General features: G+C 37.3%; 1 protein-coding gene across 1 annotated transcript; it reads left to right on the top strand.

The window, feature by feature from the left end:
- Positions 1-174: 174 nt before the first annotated feature.
- Positions 175-11,392, top strand: LOC104457498 (chromosome unknown open reading frame, human C5orf34; the record flags this gene model as incomplete). Its single annotated transcript, XM_010086161.1, has 11 exons — positions 175-264; positions 3,319-3,965; positions 4,546-4,641; positions 5,904-6,027; positions 6,930-7,021; positions 7,241-7,310; positions 7,616-7,786; positions 8,790-8,878; positions 9,627-9,719; positions 10,484-10,524; positions 11,199-11,392. Coding segments are annotated over 11 exons (1,707 nt in total), but the record flags the coding sequence as incomplete, so codon positions are not given.
- Positions 11,393-12,010: the final 618 nt, after the last annotated feature.

Here is a 12,010-nt window from a genome sequence, read left to right on the forward strand (position 1 = left end):
CTCCTGAGCAGAGACACCGTGGTTCCTCGGTGCACAGTGGAGGGGATTTGTTAGCCTCTGCTCCAGAAGATGAGAGGGTGAAGTCAGCTCAAGTGTTATCACTGCAGAGGAAACGCAGGGTGCAGCAGGGTTGTGTTGCTGTGTTTTGATTTTCTTTTCTTTGCACTTCATTAGGAACAGCTTCTGCGAGCATTAGATTTCCGGAACAAGTTTTCTTCTCGCCCGTACTTACCTTCACGTGTTATGCCCGCAGAAACAAAAAAGGTGAGAGTTACACGTGTAACGCTTTTGTGAAATAACCTTTCCTGGTAGCCGGACAGAGCGGACGCACGTGAGGCTGTGGAGATGTGCGGGCCGTCTGGCTAAATGCCTTTGTCAACTTGATTAGAATACTGCCCTTTAGAATTGCAGCTCTAACGGTTGGTTAGTCCTCTATTTATGCCAGTCCTTTGTAGCCAAACACTGAAGAGTTCATTTACTCTCAGTAAGACTAAAGCCTAACAAGCTGTTTTATGTACAGTCACTTTTCTGCACTTGAAGCCTTTCAGGGAAGACCTGGTGAAATAGGCCGGTGTTTTCTGTGAGGCTGTCAGGTTCAGAAGCCCATCATTTTCCCATTCAAGCACCTGTGTGAGTCAGGGCAGTGTCACTCTGCAGGCATGCCTACTTCAGGTCAGACTGAAGGTCCATCCGGAGACCCCATTTACTGTTTCTAGAAGCTTTGCTCCTCATCAGCATCCCTCTGGTGTTCCCTCTGAGTGCATGCGAGAGTGTGTGCACTGTGGTGGCAGTCTTAAGACAACTGATAAAACGGGCAAGTTTTAAGTTTTAAAACTTACCCACTGACTCTTCATTAGTAACACACTTCAGGCTGATGTTTAGTTGCTGAAGACGCTGTCAATCAGTATCGCTACATACTTAACAGCAAGCAGTCCGTACAGTCGTACTGCAGATTCACTCCAAGGTACAGCAATGCAGAGCTGACCCTCTGTTTGTTGGCACTAGTAGGTAACCATCTACCCTCCCACAGGCCAGGATCTTGTTCTTCTGAAAGATGGCTGGGTTTCTAGATAGTCTCTAATTTACTGGTTCCACTGTGACTGCCTGCTTCAGGATGCTGAGTGATCTCTCCCAGGCCACAGCAAGTGAGATAACTGCCTCATCGTGTTACTTGGTGCTTTTTTTTTTGCCTTTTTTTTTTCCCTTCAGTTTTTCAGCTGCTGCTTTTCTTAAAGCAAAAGCAGTCTTTCTGTAGCTCTTGAGATTGTCCTTCAGTAACTTACTATCGGTTTATTGTTCTGTCACCTTGATTTTCAGCCAGTGCCCATATTTTCAAGGCCTTTGGTAAGACGCTCCAGTTCACTCCCTAATGAGCCATCCTGTGGCCTTGCAAAATTAGCATAAGACACAGTTAGCCTAAGACCTATGGCCCCTTACTAGCGGTCACATTAATTTTTGCTAGACCACTGGGTACATAAGTGCTTCTGCGCTTCCACTGTATTACTTTGGTTATGCTTGAATTCAAAACAACCTAGTACTACAGTTTGCTTAGGCTCTGTTTTGGCCACACTAACCATCCACATCTCTAGACAGCTTGATGAGGGGGATGTTGTCAGTGATGTGGCCTGTCCAGAACTGTAAGTAATACTCAAAATGCAGGTTAACCATTAATATATTCAGCGGTATGGTTGTATCTTCTGTTTATTCTTGTTCCTTTCCTTGAATTTGCAAACCTTTGATACACTGCTTAAACTGCTGCTGAACACAGAGTATGTTTTCATGGGACCGTCAATCATAACACCAAGTTCTTACTGCTGGGTGGTGGAGTTAGCTCAGAGCCCATCCTTTTGTATGTAAAGTTAGGATTGCTTTTCCCCATTTATATCACATTATGTTTATCTCCACTCATTTTTTGTCTGCAGCCTTATTGTCTGCTCACTTGATTATTTTTTTTAGGGTCATTTTGCAACTCTTTATGATACATTTTCATCTTTAGTGCCCCAGTTACCTTCAGCAGACTTTCCCACCTTACTAATACACTAGTGCTGATATGTTTCATTTTTCTTGGACTCCCTGCTTTTCCAGTGCAGGGCCACACTATGATTGGGGCTGAAACATATCTGAATAAAGGTCAGTCAGTGGAGACACAGCTGATTAAACTGAGACAAAACAAATGAAGAGGAGTGTGTTTGCTAAGTTTTTTTTCACACCTTATTTGAGAGAATTTGCATTTCTGTGTTTATTTGGGACCCAGTGCTTTACCTTGGGTCTTCAATTGAAAGTAGACTAAGGATATTTTCTGCGTGGTAACAAAGTATAAGGACAATACAAAGGAAAATCCCTCATTTTAGGGAGGAACTTCTGCAGATGACTAAAAAAGGCATTGTCCATCTTGACAGAATGTTTCAGAAGGTGATTAGTGCATTTTCTAAACTATCTCTTGTCTTTGGGCAAAGCTTTAATCTCAGGTTTGAGGTGGATGCAGTGCTTGTTTGGAATCATAGCTTAATTTTTGTAGAGGGGTAAGCACAAGGGCATATGCTACGAAAATATTTTTTGTTTGTTTTGAACGCAAGTGCTAACTGAAGTAGCAATCTGTACTTGAATATCACTTCAGTAAGATGAGGCTATTCTTTCGAGACTTTCCAAATATTGTATTGTAAAAGTCTAAAATCTTTATTATATTTTAAATTTTTCTTCAGAAATTTGTTTTGTTCACATCCTAGCCATAGCTGTGTAACTTAATTTTTGGTGCTGTGGGATTAAGTAAGTTTACCCACCTAGCTGCAAAATGTTTTCAATAAACTTAAGTTCTGGTAAGAACACATGAATGCGTGTTACATGCCATCTTATAGACTTATTTTAATTTTATAAATAAAGAGAAGATTTCAGAGCACATGGGGTTTTAATGTACACAATTTTAATGTGGGCTTTCAGTGAAGCCTACTGATAATTGATATGATCAAGATAATTTAGGCTTTCTCTTCAGTGTTTCTTAAGAAGCAGTTGGAAACTAATATCTACTGTCTGTGGGCACTTGTGCCTGGTCAGCTCTCCATGTAAACCTTACTAGTTTATGAATGCATATTAAATTAAAACATTATTCCTAGACAGAAAGAACTCTATTAGAACGGGAGGAAGCAGATAGGAAGGTTAGATATTTTGCTTCCTCTTGAGTTCATGTATGCAAATAAATACAGAGTAAAGTTTCTTGCCATACATAACCTGGACTGAATTCATTTAAATGTAAATCCTCCACTGTAATTTCTGTGAAGCAGGTGATTTTTATCTTGCCCCACATCTTTTTTCTTGTATTAGATTATTTTCAGTGATATCTTAGAAGTTAGATGGCCTGACCCTGCTACAGCTGATCTAACAAGATGTATAGACAATGGCATTGTGAAGATCTCGTCAGTAGATGGTTATGCTCACCTCTACCTCCCAGAATTGCAGCAAGAATTTACAGTGGAGTTCTTATGCAAAGTCAGCCAGTCATCTGCAGCATGCTTACGCTCCTCTCAAAAGAACAGCAACTACCAAACCAGAGATCGGTATGGAAAACCAAGTAAAAATTCTGTTGGAGAAATTTCATCAAAACAAACAAGAACAGAGAATAAGAAAAATGAACATGGTTGTGCTGAAAGTAAATACGAAGAACCAACAAAACCAAAGGACCAAAAAGTCACAGATGAAGTCCCTTCGTTCTACACAAATTGTTCTTCTGAATACACATGGGTTACACAGCATTGGTCTATTTCCTCCTACCCAGAAGAATGGAAATACCCTTTGTCGTTGGCAGTAATGTGCTATAACTTACATATGGCTAAGAGTGTAATGAAGACATGTGAAAAAAACAACCATATATCTGTAGAAGCTGATGTTTTAATAGATCCTGAAACACATGAAACAGTTTCTTGTTTACCTACAGCTTTGCCACTCAGCTGCAGAGCCCCACATTTACACAGGTAATTTCAGCTGTTTACTTTGCAGTTGTTAACATATTTTTTACAGTTCTGCAATTTTGAACTTCAACTTCTAGCAATATAACTGAATTCTAGGTATAAAAATATTACGATCATATACTTTTTTTTAGGAACTTTTTGAAATATGAAATTTGTGAAAGCAATGTTCTGTATCCTACTGTAATGAATATATAGTAATTAGTCCAGGGAAAAATAAATTTTGGGTTTCTTGACATGCTGTATAAATATGTAAATGAAAAAGAGAATACTAAAAAAAAGAGCAGGTTTTGGGTTGGTTTGGGGTTTTTTTCATTTTTGAGAAGATAATACTTCTGAGATGGGCCACTGGCATATGTTCTCTATCAGCACAACTAAACACAATCAAAGAAACCTTTGCAAGTTTGAGAAAATTACTTGGGTAACTAATGTGGATAACTAAGGAAGCAGAGGACTGTGAAAATATGGGGCCTCTTTTCTTTTGGACAGATGTGCATACATCTGTTCTTGGTACAGAAATTATTACTAGCTCACAAAAAAACCCCAACCTTTGGACTAACTGAAGCTTTTATTGTATTTTATACAGGTGGGATTTCTGTGACTTTTTTCAGAATCAAGATACTGAAAAGTGTTCATGTCCTCAGCTAATTCAGATTGTATGGTGCCAGGGTGTTTTTTATAGGTATGTAGGAGATGATGCATTTCAGCTTTGGAACACTTCATTTGTATGGGAATTAAGCCATAAGATGAAATGTCCTACTTTGTCCCTTTTCATTCCTTGAGAAGTTGTACACCATCTTCATGTAAGAGTCTAGTCGTTTCTGCTGTTTGTTCACTGGACTTCAAATTTTCTAGTATGGTGTCTTTCAGGTCTGCAAGTGGGTATGTCTGAAGCAATCAATCTGAAGTCATGTTTAAGGCTTTTAAAGAAGTCATCTGATTATCTGATTTCTGAAAGGTTGACTGGACAGCTGGAGCTCCCAGGGACTTCACTGACAATGATGGTGCTTGGTTTCCTTGCGAATTACATTGCTCCGTTTGATAGTGAAGATTTCACGCTTTAGAAATGTTTGTCTTGGTGACCTGCATAATTTGCATATTGCAAGCAGATAAACTGTGGATTTTCCTGGCAAAGTACCTCATCCATATGGTTTAAAAAAAAACAAAACAAAACACCTTTTTTTTAAAATTGCCCTTTCAAATCTGTTATACAAACTTTGAAAATGGTACAGTTGCTACCAGCATTTAAAAGTCTTTGATAAAAGCATAATTGGTCTTTAAAGCTTAATTGGTCTGCCCAGTGTTCTCCATTTTTCTTTGTAATTCCTAAATTTTCTTCTCATCTGAACAAAATATTTAGCAGCTCTTCTTAGACTTCATATCTTTGGAAGTATGGTGAGTAGCCATACTTAGTCTTGTAAGTCCCATTACCAAAGTCCAGGCATCTAACCACAGTTGCAGAATTGTCTCACTGAATGGATTTTAGGCTCCAAGATGCCATATGATCACAAGTAAAAGACCATTGATCTTAGTGAAAAACACACACTTGCCCTGGAAAGAGACCTTCGAGCTGTTCAGGAATTGTTCTGACAGCTCTCTGTGTACACTAGGAAAATTTGATTTTTCTGTTTGGAGTCACTATATTTTGTGGTCAGTGGAATGAGCAGCTCTTGGGAGATGTTTACCTGCACATAAAAAAGCTTTCTTTAGCTTGTTTAGCTCCACACCCGCAAGTGTACATGCAAATGAAGAGGCTGGTAATGCTTATCTTCTGTGTTAAAAGAAGTAATTAGTACACACTGCTGTTTGTGACACAGGAAAAAGTTTTTCATGTGTTGAAAATGTGTTTCTGCTTAGTGCTTTCTTCAAGTGTAGTTAACTGTTTTGCTCGTCTAGTGACACAACATTTTAAATACTTCTTAAAAATCTTGTTATTTCTCTTAGATTTATCCATGGTGGGACAAATATCGCTGAAATTTATCCTGGTGATGGCTCATTTTTGAAGTCAGAGGGAGCATTTTTGGGAAACTATTTTGTACATTATGCAATCCAAAAAGGAACAAAAGAGGTATAAAACTTTCAAAATATGTCACAAATTCCTTCAAGTTATCAGTTTTCTTATTTTTAAGACATTTGGCTATCCAGTCTATAGTGAAGTCCGTACGTTGCTAATTACTATAATGACTGAGTCAAGCAATAAATTGTACAAAAAATAAATTATTCCTTCTGCTTCAGAATGTATTTTTGTAAATTATAGACACAGTAAGAAAAATCTTAACCACTGTAACATTTATTTCAAGAATAATCTTAACCACTGTAACGTTTATTTCACAAGCTCAAGTATGTACTGTAGTAAGATTCTACAATAACCATTTCTCACTAATTTAGAAGAGAAGTTTAATCTTTAAACTCATACCTTGATTAGAGTTTAATCTTTTTGTGTTTTCTTTTTTACTATATGGAGACAGAACCTAGAAGATCCAGGTTCTGTTCTGGCTTTGCCACAGACTAGCTGTTCAGTGCTGGAGAAATGGTTTTGCCTTTCTGTGTCTGTCTATTGTTCAGTTTTCCCAAAGCAGAGATCCTCTCAAGTACTTATGCAATGCTTTCTATTTTTAAAGCAGAATTAAGGGTCAAGTTTGTAACCCTCCAGACCTAGCCTTTAACTTGCAGTCACACGTAGTTAGTAGTGAACTACAGTCTATTATTCTCTGATAAGAGAACTTCTTGGTCCATACTGAGCGCATGGAAACTGTGAATATTTCTTCCCACAGAAGTGGGCTTAAAGGATACAATTTCATTTTTTTTTACTTTTCAAGGAGATATTTATCTGTCTGCTGGGACAAATTTAAATGTGATTGTAGTTGTTTTCTGGGAGGTCAGAAATTTCATATGTTCCAAGGCCTTAAATGCTGTTTTCATGCTACAGTACCTTTAACTAACGTATCTCCTTTCTGCTCTTTACTGCAGAGAGAAGAAAAGATGTATTCAGTAAAAAACCTACCTCCTGATGTACCAGGAAATCCGTACTCTATATCCTCCATTATTACTCAGGCAACCAAGTAACTTTATCTTTGTTACATTAAGAACAGTAGTTTTGAAAGGACATTTGAAAGGACAGTAGTTAAATTACACATAATACTTATTACGACTTTAAGTATAAAAGTTAATTTATATTAGCACTGAGGACATCTATAAACTTACAGAATAAAGGCTGCAACTGTTTAGAAGACATAGTAAGTATGAAATGCTTAATATTTTGTTTGTTTTTTTCTCCTCAGAATGCTTCAGTACTGCTACAAGACTAAACTATCACTAACTCATAACTATCATCTCTGCTGCTGGAAAATGGTATGTAGCTGAGCATTTATAAATCTTGCAGTGTTATAAGGACGATTATATGGGCTATAGGCAGTAGGACCTAGTCTACTAGGGAAGAGTGGTGAGTGTATCCTATAAACAAAGATCATAAGGTATATATTTAGGAACCAAAAACATGCAGTGTAAAGGTGTATGTGTGAAGCAGAAAACAATTGCGTGATAGAACTGTCTGTGGTCTGGAAAAAAAACTGAATTGAAACTTGGGAGAGATACAAACAGCTGTAATGATAAAAGTAACCTTTCCTCAAGTTTTTAATGTATTTGTTTGGTTCTAGGTGCCTGACACAGATGTACGAGAAATGTTGCCGGTTTCGCTGTATGAAAAAGTTATTCCCAGCACAGGAAGACTTGTTGTGTACTCAGATCATAAAGTCCTTGCTGCTTTTTGGGATGGGATGGCTGTGAATATGGTCTGGGATTTCAGCTCTTCCTGTAATAAGATCCAGGTAACTCATCAGTTAGACTAATGACTCTTTTTTAAAAATTAATGAAAAAGTGTTACTAGGAATCTAAGGAGGAAATGAAACAAAAGTTTTGATTCCCATAAAATACAGACTGAAATCTTTTGAGAGATTAAAAACTCTCAACGTTTTCTGCTGTGGCTTACTCTTGAGCTTGTATAGTAGTCTAAATGAAAACAGGAACTATCCGCAAACACTACCGATGAAGTATTGCTAGTATTTTTACCAGAAACAAGGAGGAAGAATATTTTAGTGCATAACCTGTGCCTAAAGAGGCAAATGAAGCTGTATCCTTTTAAGAAGTCACTCACATTGATCAAAGAAGGGAGTATTTGTTTTTTATTTCAAATAATCTATATTTGAGCAAATGGATAGTGAAAAACACTCAGAAAAGTAACCTTGTGCATCTTGGATTCCATGTACATTTTTAAATCTACTTAATATAGAAGAAAATTATGTTGATTTTTGAAAAGTGGCACTACAGAGAAAATTATGTGAGTCTGGGACTCAAGATTGACTGCTGAGACTTTTGGCTTCTGTGTCTTTGCTTATTGCCCTAAGGTGACAAGACACAAAAAGATGTTAGAGTGTCTGAGGATATCTCTATGATAAACAATGTAAATAATGATAGTCAGTGTGTCAAAAGGTACAGCGTAACTTCCTGATGTGAGCTAGCTCAAACATATATATTCACTCATGATAAAAGGAGGAAGAACTGAAAATTCTTCAGGTCAGGAAACATTTCTACATACTTTTAGAAATATTCTTGAATAGCAGAAAACCATTGGGGCCATACCAGGTGGTTTTTTTTCCCCTGCATTTCTCATAGCAGACTGTACCAAATTCTATCCTTAGCAAAACACAAACTTTTAAGTGTTTAGAGTGGAATATTCAAAGATACTCAATTCTTAAATTGGCATATTATAATTGCCTCTTTGTCTTCAGACTGCAGCAGAAAAATACTTTCAATTTTTTTTTTTCTTCTAAGGTAAATGAAGATGTTGGCTGGTGTAATGTAATTACTCCTAATGGGGTACAGCAGCTAATACAAATAAGTCATCCTGGAATCTATGAAAGGTATAAGTAATTTAAACAATTCAAAGTTAAATATAGAATAATTCTGTACAAGTCCTTTTAAATGAAGTAGTGGTTTTCACTGAACATATATTGGGGAGTATGGGAACGAAACGTAATTATAAAAGCGCCATCTTACGTCTGGCAAAGATTCAGGACCTGTATGACTCAGGTCCACTGTGTGCTGTCATTCCATTATACCTGTTACAGTAATGTCTTTTTAAAAAAATAACTAGAGCTGCAACTTGGCATTTACATCAATGGATAAGGAAAAAAACATCTAGAGCTGGTACCTAGATACCAGCTCTATGTAGCCCTAGCTACATAGAGCTGGTTAGCACTTTATCCAGTTTTTGCTGTATTAGAGATATTGACCTCTGCCTGCAGATTGCTTTTTCTAATCTACTTGCTCTAATTACAGCCTCATTATGGGAATCATCAGAAGCTAACTGTGCTACATTTTAGCAAGCAGATATTCACAACAAAAATTAACATTTGTACACTATTCATTACAAATAATAAAGCTTTGTTATAATTTTCTATAGCTGCCTATATTTATGAAGGAGATTCTAGAAGAAAAGTGGGAATCAAAGAATGGCAAGGAACGTAGACAAAAAGCTAGAATTTGAATCATGGGTTTTTCTTTGAGATCTAGGTGTATTGCTAAATGCCTTCAGTTTGTTGCTTGAATTAGTAGAGTGTATTTCTCATATAAATAACTACTTTTTTGTGAATTTTCATGTTAACATAGGTACATCAGAACAGCAATAGAATGGTGCAGAAGTTTGAATGAAAGGAAGGAGGTTGCTGAATATACTGCACACTCTGTAACTGAAGAAAATTGGTACACATCTTTATTCTAAATAATTGCCTACAAAAAATGTTGAAAATAAAACTCAAAAAGACTATAAAACTCTGAATGTTATAGACTGCCTTTCCTAGAGGTCAAAAATGAAATTTTTATTTTTCAGTGTTTAAAATCTTAGGTAAGGTGAGTTCTAGGTAAATCTTGTTTTGTTGCACTTCTGCCTGCCGTACTTAAAAGTCAGAATTATGGTGACTTTGCTGAAGGAGGATTAATGTTACAGAGATAATATCTTGCAAAGTGAAAAAGAAACTGGACAAAGAAAGGCATCTTTTACTAGAACACCAGGCCGTTCAAAAGAGTGCTGGGAACTGCTAAATGCCTCTTACTAATATGTAAGTCCTTTTTAATATATGCCACTGACTGAATGTCTACTGACATCATATACAATCATATTCAGGTATTAAAAATGTGTTAATTGAAAACAATTATACCTGCACCTTTATTCAAATTATAGCAGATTCAGTAGAAGATGAAATTAAAAATTATATCTATATTTATACATACATACAGCAAAGAGACTATTCTTAGAGCAGAGCCCTGATTTTTGGAAACACAGATAATTGACAAATGGCAGCCATTGATTAGTGGTCTGAAAGACAAAAATAAAGCTTTTTTTTCACTTGGATTTTGCTCATCTAATTTTCAATATTGCTGGAAACTATTAAAAATTAAAGTAGAAAATACATTTGAGAACCTTTTATAATACTGAAATGTTGAATAATCTTTATTTTCTTTGATAGGTCTGCCGATGCTGAGCTCGAAAAAATACAGAGATTTAACTGTATCCTTTTGAAAGCTGTGAGGATTTTTCACTTTATATTCTGTTGTTCATCTATGTATTCAGATCTGCAGTTGAGATCATCAAAGACTCTCTGTCCTCTTCTTACCTTCTTTTACGGTCTTACCCACTCCTTAAAATTAACTTTTTAAGCCATTTTTTGTTTTCTTATTTAGAATTTTTGTTTTTTCGTGTCCAACTCCTGCATCACAGCACCAGAAACAAAAACAGTGGGTGAATACAAAAGTAAAGTTAAAAAATCACCAAAAAAAGGAATCCCTTTAATGGGTATTGCATTATTTTTGCTAACACTCATCTGCTAATCTCTACTTGAAAGAGAGATCATGCTGTTGCCTTTAGGCTTGTTGTTGCAGTACAGTATCTTACTGTTTATCAGCTAACTCAGTATTGTTCCATTGTGTTCAGCCAGCTCAAAAACGTGTGCTGCACAGTACCTGCTTAAAGCCACTCCATAATTATCTTTAAGCCAGTGTCCAGTTTTCCTAGTAGGAGAAGTGCATGCTGTTAAACTGCATTTTTTAACTTTTAGCTTTACGTAATTACCATGCTATTAAATGTGAGACTTTGCAATGCAGAATGATGAATACAAATATGGAGAAGCATTTTTCTTACTAGGAGGAAGGGTTTGGTATTTTTTCTTAACAAAATAACACTAGTTTTACTGGGTAATAGCAATGTTCTGGAAGGGACATCTGCTGCAAAAACCAATCCATCTGGTATTACTGTCAGAAAAACAGAAAATCTGAGTGAGCGGGAAGAAATGAGTGAAGGGTACATCTTGGAGGCTTTGGAAAAAACTTCTAAAGTCATTCAGGATATTGAATCTCTGCTTGCAGCTTCTGGGAAGTGAAGCCTCATAGCACGTGAGGACGTGTGTTCCTTATCTTCAAAGGAGCTGCCCCAGCTCTGTGAGGAGGCTGGCGGTGCCAGAGGCAGGAGAGCTGAAGGCAGAGCGGTGAGTTGCCATTGCCAATACCACCGCGGAGCAGCAACGGCTCATCAGCTGCCGTTACAATACTGCAGTTGTATATCGTGGACAGGCAAAAAGGTGAAATAATAGAGCACAGCTGTATGAATCCACCTGTGCTGACCTGGAAGTGCTGCTTTTAAATGTAGGAATGTTTAATTTTATAGGGGATCGTGCAAGGACTGCGGTTAGCTGCACCAGTGACTGGGGCAGGGATACGCAGCTTTAAAAATGTGCTTTTGTTCAGAAGCTTACACTGAGTAGTCCAATACTGAATAAAAACTTTCCCAAATGCTTTCTCCTCTGCTGTTTGGTAGAAAATAAATATTTACTTCAGGCGTCTTCAGCCCTGCCGGCTGTGTGGTCTGTCACGCGGTGGGGCACCGTTAAAGTACTAGCCTTCTACCGCTGGTTTCTCTTCCAGCGCTTTATTTAATCTTCTCGTAAAGACCCAAACCCGAAAAACTCCGCGCCCCGCTCCCCTGGCCCCAGCGCGGCCCC

The sequence above is a fragment of the Pterocles gutturalis genome, unplaced genomic scaffold (assembly GCF_000699245.1).
Source record: "Pterocles gutturalis isolate BGI_N339 unplaced genomic scaffold, ASM69924v1 Scaffold51976, whole genome shotgun sequence".
Lineage (NCBI taxonomy): Eukaryota > Metazoa > Chordata > Aves > Pterocliformes > Pteroclidae > Pterocles > Pterocles gutturalis.